The 17,616-nt window shown below is 56.6% G+C and overlaps 2 protein-coding genes across 3 annotated transcripts; one reads left to right on the forward strand and one right to left on the reverse strand.

Annotated features, from left to right (window-relative positions):
• Positions 1-412: 412 nt before the first annotated feature.
• NUDT18 (nudix (nucleoside diphosphate linked moiety X)-type motif 18) lies at positions 413-2,749 on the forward strand. The gene is made up of 2 exons (XM_005864606.2): positions 413-1,058; positions 1,279-2,749. Exons 1-2 carry the CDS (start codon positions 857-859, stop codon positions 1,878-1,880), a joined length of 804 nt encoding a protein of 267 aa, XP_005864668.1. The 5' UTR covers positions 413-856; the 3' UTR covers positions 1,881-2,749.
• Positions 2,750-3,910: 1,161 nt separating this feature from the next.
• On the reverse strand, positions 3,911-15,490 carry FAM160B2 (family with sequence similarity 160, member B2). Of its 2 annotated transcripts, XM_005864607.2 has the most exons (16): positions 13,799-15,490; positions 10,634-10,803; positions 10,095-10,199; positions 9,880-9,999; positions 9,487-9,702; positions 9,208-9,404; positions 8,764-8,872; positions 8,563-8,639; positions 8,014-8,203; positions 7,380-7,525; positions 7,139-7,267; positions 6,881-6,971; positions 6,556-6,699; positions 6,057-6,197; positions 5,760-5,860; positions 3,911-5,541 (listed from the first exon to the last, which is right to left on the reverse strand). In XM_005864607.2, exons 1-16 carry the CDS (start codon positions 13,887-13,889, stop codon positions 5,403-5,405), a joined length of 2,166 nt encoding a protein of 721 aa, XP_005864669.1. In that variant the 5' UTR covers positions 13,890-15,490; the 3' UTR covers positions 3,911-5,402. The 2 variants fall into 2 exon arrangements, with proteins under 2 accessions (XP_005864669.1, XP_014393800.1); XM_014538314.1 differs by lacking the exon at positions 6,057-6,197.
• Positions 15,491-17,616: the final 2,126 nt, after the last annotated feature.

A 17,616-nucleotide genomic window follows, 5' to 3' on the forward strand; every position in this document is an offset into this window, starting at 1 on the left:
GACCCAGAGCTGCCTTGTGGGTGGCGCTTCCCAGTTTTGCAAAGCACCGTCATACTGACCACTGAGCCTTGTGCGCCGAACCCTGAACCCTGCGATTGTCAGACGCACAGAGGAGGAAACCGAGTCCAGGAGCATGTCTGTCTCATCGCACTAGGCCTCAGCTCCTAACGGGGAGCGCTCGTATTCCTCTTCCCTTCCCGCAGTGTAGCTAGCACAGGCTGGCGGAGTGGGCGCTCTCCAAGATTGCTCAGCGCTGCAGGGACCTCCCCTGGGTCCCACGGGCAGTAAGGGCACAACCTGTGCTTACATTCAGACCTCGCTCCTGTGCGATGCTCTTTTTGGTGCTGATCTCAGTACAAGTTGCTGTGACAACAGCTAGAAGGGGCCAAGGCCATAGGTAGGAGTTATAGGGGGTGTCGGTGGGAGCATGTTTCAAAGCCTAGACTTCAGTGTGAGGACAGGCCACAGCAGTTTGCAAAACAAGAGGGGAGGGGAGAGATAACAGTAACATATGCGGACAGTGCAGGACACATGGCAACCCCCACTGTGGGGTCTGATCCCCAGCCCCTGAAGCAGCTCCCAGGAATCTCAGCCCCTTTCTGCAATGGAAGTCCGAATGCAAAGGGGTACATTGCAGAGAGGGACAGCGGTAGCTGGCAGCCACTCAGGGGCCATTCCCTAGGAAAGCTCAGCGGTTTGAGGGTATCCACTAGTAAGGGGGTACTGGGTGACTGTGTTTGAGATATGATCTGGCCCCAGGGCGGGGGAAGGCTGCTGGCTGTGCCCCTCCTTTGGAGATCCCAGCCTGGCTGTGTGAGGGTGAGGATTTTCTCTCTCCCCTCAGGATGAGGTGCTAATGATCCAGGAGGCCAAGAAAGAATGCTATGGGTCATGGTACCTGCCTGCGGGGAGAATGGAGCCTGGGGAGACCATCGTGGAGGCCCTGCAGCGGGAGGTGAAGGAGGAGGCCGGGCTGCACTGCGAGCCTCTGACATTGCTGTCTGTGGAGGAGCGGGGCCCCTCCTGGATCCGCTTCGCGTTCCTTGCTCAGCCCACAGGTACTAGTACAGCACACCTGGTGGCAGTGCGGGCAGGGGGCAGTTGATAGCTTTCCCCCTGCTTGTCCTCAGGTGAGATCAGCCCCTATTCTGGCTGGTAGAAGCCTGGCATCTCCAGATTCCAGCCTCCGAGTCAGGGTTAGAGTGCCTCGGTGGCCGTTCACTTTGCCAGGCCTAGCACTTCTCTCAACACAGACCCTTTCCCCCACCTCTCCCCCAGGTGGAGTTCTCAAGACTTCCAAGGAGGCAGATGCAGAGTCCCTGCAGGCTGGCTGGTACCCACGAACCTCCCTGGCCACTCCTCTGCGAGCCCATGACATTCTGCACCTGATTGAACTGGCTGCCCAGTACCGCCATCAGGCCAGGCACCCTTGCATTCTGCCCCAAGAGCTTCCCTGCAGTCTGGTTTGTCAGCGGCTCGTGGCCACCTTTACCAGTGTGGCCACCCAGACAGTGTGGGTGTTGGTAGGCACAGTGGGGGCGCCTCACTTGCCCATCACTGCCTGTGGCTTCACCCCAATGGAGCAGAGGGGTGGCATCAACATGGCCATCTTGCGGCTGCTACAGGAGTGTCTGACTCTGCACCACTTGGCAGTGGAGACCAAGGGGTTGCTGGGGCTACAGCACCTGGGCAAAGGCCATACGGATGGCATCTGCCTGAATGTGCTGGTGACAGTGGCTTTTCGGAACCCAGGTATCCAAAATGAGCCCCCAGAGGTTCGGGGTGAGAACTTTGTTTGGTGGAAGGTGATGGAGGAAGACCTACAAAGCCAGCTCTTACAGAGGCTTCAGGAATCATCTGTTGTCCCAGTCAACAGATAGAAAGGTGCCATAAGTAGACACGGAGCTGCTGTCTGTGCTCCCTCCACATGGCTTCCCCTCCCTCTTAGGGAGGCAGGAGGTTGGCAATCAGGGATCCTGTTGTATCGGGAGCAGGATAGTTCTCCTGCTTCTCAGGGGGACTTCCATCTCTCCTCACCATGAGCAGGTCCCTACATTGCACCAGAAGGGACAGTGCCTGTAACCAAGCAAGGAGTCCAGAGCTCAAGGGGATATGGGAACACTCTGAATCCGAGACAGCATCTTCTCTTCTATACCAGGTTCTCAGGCACTTGGAATATGAAGGGGGTTCTGGGGGAGGTCACTCCAAGGACTGTGTCCCTTGCTGAGTAAATAGGTGTTGCTTACTTTGCCTTCCTGCCTAAATGTCTCTGTGGGGAGCAAGTGAGCAGGAAGGGGGGACTGCTCTCAGAAGAGAAGCTCCTCCCCTTGTCCCTCCGAGGCCTTGCCAGACCGCAGGCTGACACAGCAGGGGCCAGCCTGGGTGCTGGGAGCCAGGAGCAGGCAGGCTTCCTGCTGTCCACCTCGGCCTGTCTCGGGCACACTGAGAACCTCTTCGTCTTGTCTGCCGGGTAGGATGTGACCACATCCCCTCCAAGTTTTGAGCAGTGAGAATGCCAGGGAAGCTTCGGGTAGGTGAGGAGTCAGGAGCTGCCCAGGCCTGGATTTCCTTCTCCTTGAGCTGATCCCTCCCCATTCTGCTGCTGGGCCCCTGGCTCTTGCCTCTGCCTTTTTATAACTCTAGCCCAAACCAAACCCAAATCTTCTCATTTCCCCTTAGCCCAGCTGAATCATAGTAGGAATGAACTTTACTAAAATTTAAAGGAAAACTAAAAGGAATGAACAAAGAAGATATCTTGTGTGCTCCTCACTGCATCTGAAGTCTAGATCTCTGATTCCGAGCTGGGAAACACTTGGTTGGGCTTCCTTGCTGAAGTAGCTACACTCTGGCCCTGAATGAAGGACCAGGGGACCCGAGGGCCCCCAGCTGCTGCCTGCCTCTCTTGGCCACCATCTTGTCTTTCTTTCTGGCCTGTGGGGCTGTCTGTGGTAGGAATCCTCCTGTCCATCCGAGGATAAATACCTCCTAAGATGCAGCAGAACCCTTTCACTCCCTCCCACTTCTCTCAGTGTCTGAGGGACCCAGCAGTCCATATTCACGTCAAAGGGCAGTGATATTTTTAAAAAAATATATATTTCTTTACTGATTTCAGAGAGGAAGAGGGAGAGATAGAAACAATGAATCATTGATTGGCTGCCTCCTGCACGCCCCCTACTGGCGATCGAGCCCACAACCCAGGCATGTGCCCTTGACCAGAATCGAACCTGGGACCCTGGCTCTATCCACTGGGCCAAACTGGCTAGGGCTGTGCCCATTATTTAGCCTATGGTAGTTTCCAAGCGTGGGTGCCCATTCCAATCACCTGGAGAGCTTTAAAAACAACTCTGGGCCAGCCCAGAGGCACTGATTTATCTCACGGAGGGTCCTCCGGGCTGGGGCATTGGTGTTTTAAAAAAGCCACCCAAGTGATTCTAATGCGCTGAGGTGAGAACCCTGTCGGTCTTCAGCTTGCCCTGCCCTGGCGCATTCTTGGTGACTCCCTCAGAGGCTTCACGCACGTACATTTAGGGACAAGGTTTTTAAACCAGCAGGCCCACGGTTCACCACAAAAGCAGTCATACAGCTCACAACCTAAGCACCTAGCGTGAGACTTGTACACAGATGCTGCAGATGGCCCACTCCCCCAGGGTGTCTCTGAGGCTGGCCAGCCCTCAGCTGTGGGCAAACTGAGCAGAAATAGTGTTGCCTGGCCAAGAGCCGCTGTTCCTGGCAGGCGCTGAGGAACGTCAGAGTTGCCCTGCCAGAGCCTGTCAACTGTTTACCGCCAACCCCTCCACTCCAGTGCTGAAAAAGGAACTTAATTTGTCTTACTTGGGGAGGAAGATGGGCCCAAATTAGCAGTGGAGCCCTCGGCAGAAAGGACGAGAAGGGTGGAGAAGAACAGGGCAGCTGTGTCCACGCAACCACACCATTTATTGCCGTGGTGTCCGGGGGGTACACCACGAGAATGCCAAAGTGCATCGAGGAGGGGAGTGTTTGCGACTCCTGGACGCTTGAACATTTTCAGAATCAGAGAGTCCAGACCCAGTCTGCCCACTGAGCTTGCTCCCATCCCACTCCCACACCCACGTGTGCACAACGCATGCATGCACACGCCCGCTGTCCTTCAGCACGGCGGGTCAGTCCTCCCCAGCTTGGAGGAATGTGGGAGAGGTAGAGGTCACTGAGTTTCCTCCTCTTTCATGTCACCTCTTGGCAACCCGCAGCTGGCTTCCAGAAGCGGCATGGGCAGGAAAAGGAAGCAAAAGGGGCTCTGGCCTGCTCCTCCTTGCCCAGGAGCAAAGCCAGCAACTGCAGTCCTGCTGTGAGGTAATGCCTGGCGCCGCCTGTGTGTTCCTGCAGGTCGAGACAGATTCGGGCCGGGTGGGGTGGCAGCCCCAGCCTCAGAGGGCATGCAGGGAGAACACCAGGCCTGCAGCCTGTGCCCCAGCCCCTCCCTGCCAGGCCTTGGGGCCTGCAGTCAGGTGGGCCTCCTGGCCTCATCTGTACCCTGAGCTCCCTCGCTCCCCTGGAAGGGCATTCCATCGAGAACACTGTGGGCTGGGCCTGGCCTCCCCCGGTCTCGAGCCCCTCTGCCCAGGTGTTGTGGACCTGCTGAGACGGGTTCAGAAGGCGCCAGAGAAACCAGCTGGAGCTGGAGCCTGGCACCAGCCCCCGGCTCCCCAGGCCCTCTCCCGCCCTGGTGGAGTTGCATCAAGGTTCTCATTAGCAGCTGCCCCCGCCTGGGCGCGGAGCATGCTTTGGCCATTTGCCATGAGGCGGTTGGGGATTTTGCAACAGTCTCCGGGAGGGCCAGGCAAGAATGGGCTACCCTGCCATCCACTGCCCCTTCCACAAGGGTTAAGTCAAGAAGCCCAGAGAAAAAAAATGTCAAGTCTTAGTACCTAGTGTGACAGAGTCTGGGCTCCCATGCCCCCATCTGTCTGACCTACAGTCCTGACCAGCCCTTGCAGCCGTCAGCTCACACCCGCTGTGCCCACCGGGATTGAATCACAGGTCTTGGCCTCGGCCACAAATGGCCTGTGGAGACAGGTGACAGTCCCAGAACACAGGAGGGTCTGGATTCCGACGCTCACCTGGCCGTCACCCAGCTCCCCTGGGAAGACACCATGCTGCCCGGGAGGCCACCTCTTTTGCTCCTTGGCTCTGGTACCTTGGAGACCCACTTCCTGAAGCCCAGCCTAGTGTAGCCAACAAGGCAAGTTCTCCTTGAGGTGAACTGGGAGCCGAAGCCCAGGCCTCCACAGAGGCAGAGGCCCCCGGATACAGAGGAGACAGAGCCAAGCCCCTGCCCCGGGAGAAGGGTGGCGGCGGCTGTGCCAGGCGGGAGGGGAGGCCGCTCCGGGCAGAGGTGAGAACAGGAGCCTCCCCTCCCGGGAGGCTCAGACGTGCCCTTCCAGGGGTGGGGGGAGGTGCAGGTGAGGACCCTGTGGGGGGAACTTGACAAAAGCAATGGCAGCCAGTTCCTTGCAGAATTCCTCCAGTACCACCACTCCCTGGAGAAGGGTCTGGTGGTCCAGCCTGAGGGGAGAGCACAGAGTCATGGCTGGAAGGCAGTGGGTGTGCCCCCAGTGTGACCTCCCAGGGTCCCTAAGGCATAACCCAGTGGCAGACCCCTGAGTGAGAACAGAGCTCAGCAACGGGCCCTCTGCGCCAAGGCCTGGCACCTCCCCACCCTGAAGGACCTGCCCTCCCACCCAGGGCTCTACCCCAGGCACCCACTTCTCTCGGTTACTTACTGCTCCCCAGGAATATGACCCATCAGCTGCTTGCGCACCAGGAGCAGTTTGCCTGGGAACTGGGGTACCCTCTGAATTCTCTGCATCAAGTCCCCGATTACCTAGAGCAGGAACAAGAGGACTGAGGTGGGGACCGGTGACACTCAAGCGAGGTCCCATGGCTCTGCTGCACCATGGCAGGGTGGTACCTGTGCTTTCCCCTGGCACTGACTCGGGTCCCCACATCTTCAGCTCCCAAGCCCCTGTCCTGTCCCCTCCATTCCTGCCCAGCACTGACACACTGCCAGGCGTCCTTACCCGGACAAGCACAGAGAACAGGCTCCTGCAGCCGGGGGCCAGGCTGATGTAGGGGTCCAGGAGGTACTCATGGATAAGGGGGTGAGGGAACAGGGCGAGCCGGGACAGGACTGAGGTCACTTGCAGGTTCAGGCTGTATGGCTGCAGGGAACACGGTGGACAAACCAACGGTTGTCAGGGGGCGGTGAGCATTTCTGCACTCCCCCAGAAAGGCGCCTGGCCAGTGCGAACGTGTGCGGGGGTGGGAGGCTCACATGATGTGTGTGTGTCATGGATCCCTGGGGCTGAGGGCCAGAACATGTTAGGGCGTGTGGAGCAGAGGCGAGACGGGGCTTCCCGCCTGGGGAAAGGTGGGGGGGCGGGGGGCATGGAGCTGAAGAACCGAAGACAACTCGACCCCCGTGGCCAGGCCCTGCTCTTCCGAAGGATTCCAGAGGCACCCACCTGGGGTGCCACTGTGGGCCCCACCCTCTGGCTGGGGCCCAGTCCTGTTGGCTACCTGTTCCAAAATCCGGGACATGCGGTCAAACAGCATTCGGAGGAAGTGCCCCTCAAAGAAAGGCCGCTCCGGCTCGTGGGGGTCCAGAGGGGTGAGAGCCAGGGGCCAGCCCCAGGGACTGACTCGGGAGCTGCACTCCTGGAACTGGAGCAGGAGGGAGAGTTGAGAGGAGGCCCGTGGTCGGGAGGCCCCGGCACACGGTGGGCCACACAGGAAGGTGGACTCGGGGCTCGTGGCTGGAGCTGGGAGTGCCCTGGAGGAGCTTACAGAGGGAGAAGTCTTTGAGGGGCAAGGAGTGGGCACTGGCAGAGGCCTCAACACTCACCAGTCCGTAGGCATCGTGGACGTAAGTGTCATATCCGGTCTCCTCCAGGAAGGCGGAGGTCTTGGCTTCCTCGGGAACCAGGCAGAGGAAGCTGAGAGACAGGACCCTCGGTGTGGCGGGGCCCCCCTGGTGCCACGCTCACCCCGCTCCATCTCCTCCTGGAGGGGAGGGACATCCCCTCCCGGGCTGCGCCCCTCAGGGGTATGGCCAAAGACGGAGCAAACCCACGTGGCTCAGACTTCCTGACCTGCCCCCTACCTGTTGACGATCTCAGTTACCGCCGTTTTGCCATCCGAGTTGGTGGCGGGGGCTGGATGGGGCTTGGCCGAGGGCTGGAAGCCGGCGTCCAGGAGGCCGTCTGTGAAGTAGGGGTCTTCCTCTAGGTCTCTGTGGCCAGGGTACACATGCATGGCACCGAGGAACCAACAAAAGAACGAGTGTGGGGTGCTGAGGGCTGGGGTGGGGCCGGGGCCTCCCGGGGGCGCAGGGTCTCACTTACAGATTGTCTTCGTAGCTCTCGGGCTCCTGGGAACCCCGGGCTGCGTACAGGCGGCCCTCGAGGTGGCACAGGACCAGGCTGCGGATGATCTGTTCATGGGGCTTCTGGAGCAGCTCCTCAAACAGCCGCAGCGTGGCGATGCTAATCTGGGGCAAGAAGGGGTCAGCAGGATGCCCCTTCCTGCCCCAGCTTCCGGGGGTGCCTGGGAGTCGGCTCACCCAGACAAGAAAAGGACCCCTAGAAGGGGATCCCCCCTCCCTGGCAGGTTTTGGGGGGAGTGGATGGGTGGTGGCCTGGGAATCAGAAGTCTGGCTGGTCTTGGTTCTATTATTAATTTGATGTGCAATAATAGGCAAGAAAATGGGCTTTTCTATGCCTCGGTTTTTATGTCCGAAAAATGGAGTACTGGCCTCATCCACCTCAGAGTGGCCAGTAGCCTGAAAAATGTCCCATGAATGGAAAAGCGGTGTGCAGAATAGAAAGTATGTGATCACAGACAGCTACTGTGTGACAAGAGCCGGCTGGCTACCATCACTGTTTCTTTTTGGTGGGGAGGGGTTAAGTGGGAGACCTCAGGAAATCCCTTTGGCAGGGGTGGGGCGGGAGCGCGTGGAGACCAGGGCTTCCACCTCACCTCATCAGAGAGGTGGTCGCAGTGCCTGATGAGGTGAGCACACGGGGTGCAGGGGCTGTCCTCGGGGGCTGCCGGCCGCTGCTCCGAGCCCAGGAGGAAGGCCACGGCCTCTCCAAGCAGCGCAGGGGAGCGGAGCTGACGCAGCAGGGCCGTCAGCAGGGCCGTGGAGGTCAGGACGCTCTGCTCAGACCTATGTGGACAGAACACTGAGCCAGGCAGGGAGGGGAGGCCAGAGGGACAGGGAGGGGATGAGTGGGAGGGTGGTGGAACCCTTCCTGGTTTCCTTACATCGCCAGCTGGTGTCTCTCTGCTCACTCCCACCCTCCTGAGGTCAGAGAGTCCCAGGGCGTAGGCCTCTGCTAGCCCACAGTGGCTCTCAGCCACGTGTGTGTGTTGGGGGAGGCCTGTCCGAAATGAACCGAAGGAGCCCACAGACTCATGGGACGCTGGCTAAGGAGGTCCCTGGCTGTAGGGACAGGAAGGGGCAGACGGGGTGGGCGGTTCGATCCATACTATGTCCACATCTGAGGGGCCTGGACATAGACTTACACGTGTAGGAGCTGCGGCTGCAGGATCTCCATGAATAACTTCTCAGCCACAGCCTTTGCCAAGGCATCCGCAACCACCTGGGCACCAAAGAGCACGTCTTAAACACGTTTCCACCGAAAATAACTGTCCTTGCACAGCATCCAACACAACAGCAGAGCCCTCAGTTCTCCAGGAGACAGAGATGACAGCAGCGTGACTCACCGCGTGCGCCTCCATGATGAGGTGGTCACAGTAATCGAACCAGCCCAGAAAGGCAGCCAGGGCCTCTTTGCCTGGGAAGTTACCCTCATCAGACGGGGCACTGGGTAGCCTGCGGGAGAGCGAGGGAGGCTGTGAGGCCTGCCTCAGCCGTTCCAGAGGAGGCTGGGCCCTTTCTCCCTCTGCCCTGGAACCTCTGTTGCAGGTGGGGAGGTGGGCCGGGGCACAGGGTAGGGTGGTCAGTTCCACAGAGAGCTCTGTGGGTAGAAGCAAAAGTGATGCTTCTCTGTGGGTGAGAAGGCCCTTAGGGTGGGCTGTAACCTTGGGAAGGAGGTGCCAGCCGGGGTCCCCATCCCTCCTGGAAAACAAGAGGAACCGGCTACCAGAGGACAGGCAGGGCTTCCAGCCACTGCAGATGCAGCCCCCCTTCCCTGGCCACGTGCCTACCTCCAGGTGATGCCCTCTAAAGCAGCAATGTCTGCGGGGTCCAGAAAGGTGGGCAAGGACTGGTACAGCTGGCAAAGGTGCTTCACAATCGCAGGGCAACAAGGGCTGCTCCGCACCAGGTAGGTGGCGGCTGCCTGGGGAGCCACGCTAACGAGGAGCAGCAGGTTCTCCTGGGCCTTCAGAGCCACACGACCTTTCTAGGGGACAGGGACACAACTTCAGGACATGCACCTGAGCTGAGTCCCCCAGCCTCCTCCCAGCATGCACGCGGTCCAGCACCTTGCTCTTGCACAAGCCAACCAGGGAGGTGATTAGGTTGCTCTCCCCGATCCCCTCATCGGGCTCCTGGGGCTCAACAGGCAGCTGGGCGGTCAAGGCCCCGGCCCCGTCAGGAGCCTTGCTGTGGGGATGGTCCTGGTCCTCGATACTGGCCGTCTCTCTAGGCAGGGCTGTGGACTCCTGGGATGCTTTCTTCTGAGCGACAGTTTTTTTACCCTGCAAAGGAGGCTAGGTGAGGCCAGGCCTGGTGGAGACCACTCCCCACGCTGCCCCTTGGGAACGCAGATGTGCTAACTGTCAGGGGCTCGGCATGGAGCGGAAGGGGAGGCGCCCCGAGTGCCTCTGTGGGATGGGGTCCGGGCCCCTCTGCTTCTGTTTGCTAGAGACACTCACTTCCAGGATGTAGGTGAGCAGGGCTGGATCCTGCTGGATCTTGGAGCAGAGGACGGTGGTGAACTGCACCTCCTCCTTTTCTGTGAGGGATCCGGGAGCTCCCCCAAGCCGGAGAAGTTTCTGGAAGGGGAGTAGGATAGAAACAGAGGGGAATGGGTGGCAGGGAAGAGAGGGGGCCGCACCCCCAGACACCCCTTGGCTTCCTGGCCCCTCACCTGCACAGGCCTGTGGACGTTGAGGTAATGCAGGAGTGGGTGCTGGACCTGGGCCAGAACCTTGCTGAAGAACTGGAACACCTGCTGCCGCATGCCGGGGGGGTACTGAGGGGCAGAGCAGAGGGCCATCAGGAGAGGGAGCCGTGCCCCTCCGAGCACTGCCCCCCTCCACTGCCTGGAGGGCACCTTCTCTGCAAGCCTCCTTCCCTGTCGGAACTGGCCCCCTCTGTGCTGCCCGTCCCCTTCCCACTTCATTTTTCTCCATAACCTTGTCATCACTGAGCACACAGGGGGGCTCCTTTGTCCTAATCACTGCCGCGTCCCCTGACACACGGCTGGTCCTCAGCACATCTTTGCTGAGTGAAGGCTGACTGAGTAAGAGGGAGCCTCCTCTCCTCAACCTCCACGTCACCCAGCCGTGAGCGGGGGCGGTGGTGGCTGTGCCCTGAGCCAGCCGTGCCCGGTGTCCGGGCTGGAGGAGCACAGGGGGAAGAGCCTGGCACCAGGGCCGGGTGGGACGGAAGGCTCCGGGTCCGCACCTCGGCCTTGCCCAGCGTGCACAGGGTCTCCAGGATCTTGTGCTGCAGCAGGTACTCGAGGCAGGGCCCGGCCTCGCCCGCCGCCTGCTGCCTCTCCTCGTGCACCAGGATGTCCAGCATCTGCTTCAGCCGCCAGGGGATGTCCGTCTTCTTGACCGGGGTGTTTTCATCTGCTCAGGTTCAGGGAAAAGGGTGAGTGGGGAGAAGATGAGCACTCTGGCTCTACGGGGTCAAGTCCAAGGGGCCTGGGGATGGGGTTGGCTGAGGGCAGGAGAGGCCAAGTTAACGGTCTGCTCCCAATAAAGGCCACAGGAAACGGAAGTTCACAGTTCATGCCTCCATATTTAAAAACACAAAAGAACCCGGCCGGTGTGGCTCAGTGGCTGAGCGTGACCCATGAACCAGGAGGTCACGGTTCGATTCCCGGTCAGGGCACATGTCTGGGCTGCCGCTCTATTCCCAGGGTGGGGCGAGCAGGCAGCAGCCAGTCAATGATTCTCTCTCATCATTGATGTTTCTATCTCTCTCTCCCTCTTCCTTCCTCCCTGAAATTAAATTTATATATATATATAGACATATCTATATATATAAAAGCCTAAGTGACCATTATGACCAGACAACCGGACAGTAGCTATGACGCTCAACGCAGGAGCTGCCCCCTGGTGGCCAGTGCACTCCCACAGCCAACCTCCCACGGTCCCTCCCCCGGCCGCTGATCAGTCCTGATTGGGACTGGGTGAGACAGCTGGGAGAGGCCCCGCCCAAGCACAAATTCATGCACCGGGCCTCTAGTATGCATACACACACACACACACACACACATTATACTCACAGAAGGCAATACTCTACTTTTTAAAAAGCAGAAATAAGATACCTGGCCGGTATTGCTCAGTGGTTAAGCATCGACCCATGAACCAAGAGGTCACTGATTCAATCCCTGGTCAAGGCACGTGCCTGGGTTGCAGGCTTGATCCCCAGGAGGGGTGCGCAGGAGGCAGCCGACCAATGTTTCTCTCTCATCAATGTTTCCATCTCTCTATCCTTCTCCCTTCCTCTCTCTCTAAATATCATAAAAACTTATTTTTTAAAAAGCAGGAAAAAGAAATCTGTGCACGACCTTGGGTTCAGACTCAAACCTGCGGCACCACAGAGAGACCCCGATGGAGAAGCTGGTTAGTGTGGCTGCCTTAGAGCTGCAGAGGCTGGAGTGGTTTTTAAGAGAAAGTTTTGGTACTTTGGCACTGGAGCACCCCCTAGCTTTTCTTGAAAGCACAGGCTCTTGAGCAAGGCAGCTGCCTCATCCACTCCTGTACCTCTGGTTATAGGGACTGTTCTGGAAATTAATGTTGGGCCCAGGAAAAGCCCCAGATGGATCTGAGTCGGCTCTGGATCCCTTACTGCTCTCCTGGTGAGCTGTGGCTCTGTGTCAAGAGGTCTTTAGACTAAAAGGTACAAACTTGCAGTTATAAAATCAGTCCTAGGTGTGTAACGTAGAGTGGTGGCTATAGTTAACAGCACCGTATTGTATAGTTGAAAGTTGCTATGATTGTAAAAGTTCTCATCACAAGGAAAAAATAACTACACATGGTGATGGATATTAGTGAGACTCACTGTAACCATTTCACAATCTACCCATATTTGGAATCAATATGTTATACAACTGAAACTAATATAATGTTATATGTCGATTATATTTCAATGAAAAAAGAGAGAGGGTCAGTCTAAAGTTGTTGTTCTCACCTGGGGGCACGTGCTGTCCCCCAGGGGACATTCGTTAATGTCCGGAGAGACAGTTTTGGTTGTCACATACAAAGGGAGGGTACTGGCCTCTGATGGCTAGAGTTGGGGCTAAATATACTACAGTCACTCCCACAGCCCCCACAGCAAAGAGGGACCCGGCCAAATGTCCACAGTGCAAGCCCGAGGAACCTGCTCTCACAGAGGCTTCAGGGGTCCCTCGGACAGTCCCAGGCTACTTTCTCATTTCCTGGGCTAGCTCAGGCCGGAAATAAAGCCTTTAGGACGGTGTAAGATGGAGTCAAATCCCAATCTGAACTCCAGGAGGGGAAGGCTAGGGGTGCAGGACAGGTTTACACGGCAACCAGTGAGCATCCACCGACGCCAGCACACCGACTGCAAAGCAACCAATCAGACTCCATCTCCCAGTGAGCGAGCCTGATGGGCCCAGACGCCCTAGGCCAGTGATGGCGAACCTACGACACGCGAACTCATTTTTTTGGTTGATTTTTCTTTGTTAAATGGCATTTAAATATATAAAATAAATATCAAAAATGTAAGTCTTTGTTTTACTATGGTTGCAAATATCAAAAAATTTCTATATGTGACACGGCACCAGAGTTAAGTTAGGGTTTTTCAAAATGCTGACACACCGAGCTCAAAAGGTTCGCCGTCACTGCCCTAGGCTTTGGTTCCCTGGTGTGTCAGCGTGGGGAGAAGGACCTGGTATTTATATGCTTTGGTTTTTGTTCTCCTCTGACCCCTCCAAGTTGGCTCAGGGAAAAGAGAAATTTGTTCAACTTCTTTCTTTCTTTTCTTTTCTTCCTTCCTTCCTTCCTTCCTTCCTTCCTTCCTTCCTTCCTTCCTTCCTTCCTTCCTTCCTTCCTTCTTTCTTTCTTTCTTTCTTTCTTTCTTTCTTTCTTTCTTTTTGTTAGTCCTCACTTGAGGATATTTTTCCATTAATTTTTAGAGAGAGTGGAAGGGGGGGGGTGAGACAGAGAGAAATATCAATGTGAGAGAGACACATTGCTTGGTTGCCTCCCACATGGGACCCAACCAGGGCCCAGGATTGAGGTACATGCCCTTGACTGGAATCGAACCTGCAACCCTTCAGTCTGCTCTACCCACCGAGCCAAAATGGCTAGGGCTGTTCGATTTCGTTTTCAATCAGTAAGCCCTGAACACAGGCACTTGAAGACTGAAGGCCTGGATGCCCCGGCTGGAAGCTGGGGCAAGTGGAGCTCAGCCTCTGCCTGCAGAGAGGCCCGCGAGAGCCCCATCCTCTTCGTTCCCACTCCCACCTCCCACAGCTCCCTCGCAGAAAGTAGAACTCTGAACTCCTGGGCAGCAGCTGTCCCTTCCCCGGGGCACCTGCATCTCTGAGCTGCATGGTGCCTCTGCCCATCCTTTCCTCCCAGTTCCTCTCACCTGTGCTCTCGATGTAATAGTGCGTGATGCCCTTCCAGTGCTCCACAAACGCCTCCAGAAGGTCGATGGTGGGCTCCCACTGCGGAGACATAACCTGTGTGATCACCGGCTCCGCCGCCACCCACACTCCCAGGAACGGACATTCCACTCTCTACTAAGTGCCAGGTCAGTGCTAGGACTGGGGGAGGCCCTGTGATCGTGGGTTCTCAAAGGGAATAGTAACACGTTTCCTCCAGGACACATCCGAACTATGGCCAACCATGTCGTGGCGTCACTCCCAGACCCCGCTCCCTGCTAGAATCACTGTGCCCCTGCCACAGGTCATGATTCCATAGTCCTTGGCTCGGAGGAGCGAAGAACGCTGGTGGAAACACCAGAGAAACAGATCATTTCAGCACAACATGGTTATCCTACAACAGAGGTACGCAGAGGAAAACGGGAGCACACCCCCAAATCAACAAAAGCAAAACGACACGGCTGGAACACACGTGAAAGACGAAGTTTCAGGTCCCTCTGACTCGGAGGGTCTGCGGAAAGCTGTGTTCAAGGCCACACAGGCTCGGTTCAGCCAGATGGGCGACAGTAGCATAACGTGAAGAAAGTGCCTTACTTCTACGGTACCTGCCGCTTCTGTCCAAGCTCGGCTTGTGCAGCCCTGACTCTTCTTTAGCTAGCTCTGCTCCCATCCACGCCTCCTCCAGCTCCTCCTATTGGCCATGGGGGACTCTGACTCCGCTGTGAGCAAGCCCTACACCTCCCCCTTCCCAGTGCTCTCGCCATCTCTAAGGCCTGGCTGGTATTGTAATAACAACCACTTGCCCTGAAAACTGCCCCAAAAGGGCATTTCTTCTCTTTCCTTGCAGAGTAAATGTTTGCAGAGTGAAAATACATAATCAGGTGGTCCCTCTGCAAAGGTGCTCATTTCTACTCTGAATCTTTGCTCAGGCCACTCCTCAGCCAGACCCTAACAGCCCCCACTCAGGTCCTCCAAGCACCAGCTCCACAAAGCCCTCGCTGGGTTCCTGGATGCATCACCCTCTAACCTCATGCTTTACTGCACCACAGAGCTCCCTATCTCCTCCCTAATCGATTCAGGAAGTATCTCCAGTTCCTGCTACATACACAACACCATGCTACCTGTCACCGGCAAGACAAGGATGTCTCAGATCCAGTGCCACAAAGGAGAAGAGGATATAAAACCACACTGAGTAGCTCAACTGCAGGATGCAGTGTGAGATGAGCACACAGGAACGGTGGGAAAGTGACCTCCGGGAAAAGAGGAGTCGCTTCCAACAGGCTGGAACAGAGAAGGCTGAGGTGACGTGGGAACTAAAACTTGAAGAACTGCGTGAGATTTCGACAGAGATGAAGGAAAGACATTTCCTGCAGAAGGTACTCTGCAAAGTGCGTCTGGGGCAAGGATGGATTGATGAGGTTTCGGAGCCTTGAAGGCCAAGCCAAGAAGTCTGGAGATATATACATTTGCAGGCAATGGGGAGCAGGGCCGTGACAGCTTCAGAGCAGTGTTTTAGGGAGAGTCACCTGCCCGTTGTGTGTAGGAAACAAAGGCAAGAAGAAGGCTTTGAAGACCACTACGACAGGGAGAGGAAGCAGTGACACTGAAGCTGAGGCCTTGGCTGCCCCGTCTTCTCTTCTTTTAAAATTAGTTGTGGGGCTCTAGCCGGTTTGGCTCAGTGGATAGAGCGTCGGCCTGCGGACTGAAAGGTCCCAGGTTCGATTCCGGTCAAGGGCATGTACCTTGGTTGCAGGCATATCCCCAGTAGGGGGGTGTGCAGAAGGCAATTGATCAATGTTTCTCTCTCATCGATGGTTCTAACTCTCTATCCCTCTCCCTTTCTCTCTGTAAAAAATCAATTAAAAAAAATATAAAAATTAGTTGTGAGGTTCACAGCCCTTACTAGAGTGACATCTCCCACAGTCGTTCCAAACGCACGGTGTATGACCACATCTTATCACGTTCTATTATCATTGGGTTAGCAGTCATCTCTCTACTAGACTATTAGCATCCTGGGGGTCAGGGGCACACACATAGTGGCTACTCATTAATATTTACTAAATAGCTCAGCAAGCTCCTTAAGACCCTGTTCCGTACATAGTTCCTTGTCTCTTGGAATGCCTTCTGACCCTTGAACAACACTACAATTATTTCACAAGTTTGTAATGGGGGCTCATTGAACCTCAAAAGTCATTCATAGTTTCTGAAAACCTTGCACTGGCTTAACTAACTAATCCAGTAAGAAAAGTAGGAATAGGAGAATGCAGGTTAGCCAAAACAGACCAGTAGAGGGAAGAAAGCAGGGGGGTACTCTTTACCTGAGACTATTGTTAGCTACTCTAACTCCAGACCAAAGAAACCATTCTAAATTTCTTTTTCAAGATAAGGGTTGCTACTCTATTTTTTGTCAGAAGAGGGCAGGAAAGAGCAGCATGCCCCCTCCTTACCAAGGAGTTAAGCAACTTGCTGGGGTCTTAACCTGATGACCCAGGCCAGGGGAAGACCTATGTGCAAGTTGTGGGGGTGCAGGGAAAAGGGGGTTCCCATCTCTCCCGATGACCACACAGGGTCAGTTAAACTTTAGGGTATGGCCTGTACACTGAGGGGCCTAAGACCAGCTGCCTAAAAGTATCTCCCTTGACCACCAATATTTCCTCCAGCCTCTGGCACTGAAATTCCGGTGCTTGGAGGCATTAGAAATTCACTTCCTAGGGCGAAGGTCTCGTCTGCCTGCCTCTGCATGGAGCTGTCCTTGAGAGGTATGAAGTAGTTTGTCAGATCACTTTCTGAGACGACAGCTGTCTTGATTGGGGTCAGGGAGGAGGGGAAGGAGAGAGTATATGGTACCCCTCCTCGGTGGGATGTCCTGAGGCCCCTGGACATCTGGGAGGGTCAGGCTGGGGCAGGTGGGGAAGGAGCCGGAACCTTTCACTTTCTTCCCAAGTTTGCTTAAGGCTGAGGCCATTCTCATTCATAACAAGCTCTGAGTTGAGGAGGAGGGGCGTGTTGGGGAGGAAGCGAGTGGAATGCAAGGTTGTTTCTCCTGAGAAAATCCGATACACTGAACTGGTCACTTAGGAGAGGGTTTGTGCTGAGACAAAACAATTGTTAACTTTACAGACAGCTTCTTGGCGAGGTTGACTGTAAGACAGGGCCTCCGCCTTCCCTATCTAAACTGAACTTTATCTTACCGATGAAGTGGGCTGCCTCTCACCAGCCTCCACCCCCAACAGAAAATAGCAAAAACACAAACTCTGGTGGAATGTAAGACATCAATACAGTCTTCCCCACAGGGCCGCTGCCCAGGCCCCACAGTGGCTGGCTTCCCCGACTCAAGGACTCAAGGCCAGGGCAATGTGAGATACAAGCTGGAAACCTGCAGAAGGCTGCTCCAGGGTCAGGGCCCCTCCCAAAGTTGCTCCAAGGCCAGGGCGAGGGCCAGGGCCTCCCCAAAGCTGCTCCAAGGCCAGGGCGAGGGCCTCCCCAAAGCTGCTCCAGGGCCAGGGCGAGGGCCAGGGCCAGGACGAGGGCCAGGGCACCCCCAAAGCTGCTCCAGGGCCAGGGCCAGGGCCCACCCACCGAACTGTCTGCACTCTCCCCGGGGCCTGGCCCGGCAGGGCCGCACTCTGCACTCCCGGGTGGAGGGAGGGCTCCGCGGCGGGGAAGGGCAGCTCTTGTGAAGCCCAGGGCGCAGGAAGTGAGGAGTGTGTGTTGGAAGGGGTGGGGGGAAGCAGAGGCTGGAGGAGGGGACCTGGGGGCCGGGAGGAAGAAGCTGCTGGGTGACGGGAGCCCTCGGGCCCCG

This window comes from Myotis brandtii, unplaced genomic scaffold (genome assembly GCF_000412655.1).
Source record: "Myotis brandtii unplaced genomic scaffold, ASM41265v1 scaffold19, whole genome shotgun sequence".
NCBI classification, from domain to species: domain Eukaryota; kingdom Metazoa; phylum Chordata; class Mammalia; order Chiroptera; family Vespertilionidae; genus Myotis; species Myotis brandtii.

Bases quoted from the DNA above. Each gene is read 5' to 3' on its own strand.
- NUDT18 (XM_005864606.2), top strand. From the start codon at position 857: ATGATCCAGGAGGCCAAGAAAGAATGCTATGGGTCATGGTACCTGCCT. The intron at 1,059-1,278 runs GTACTAGTACAG...CCTCTCCCCCAG, and splicing joins GTTCCTTGCTCAGCCCACAG to GTGGAGTTCTCAAGACTTCC.
- FAM160B2 (XM_005864607.2), bottom strand. From the start codon at position 13,889: ATGTCTCCGCAGTGGGAGCCCACCATCGACCTTCTGGAGGCGTTTGTG. The intron at 10,000-10,094 runs GTGAGGGGCCAG...CTCCCCTTCCAG, and splicing joins ACGTCCACAGGCCTGTGCAG to AAACTTCTCCGGCTTGGGGG. The intron at 8,873-9,207 runs GTAGGCACGTGG...GCTCTCCCGCAG, and splicing joins TTAGAGGGCATCACCTGGAG to GCTACCCAGTGCCCCGTCTG.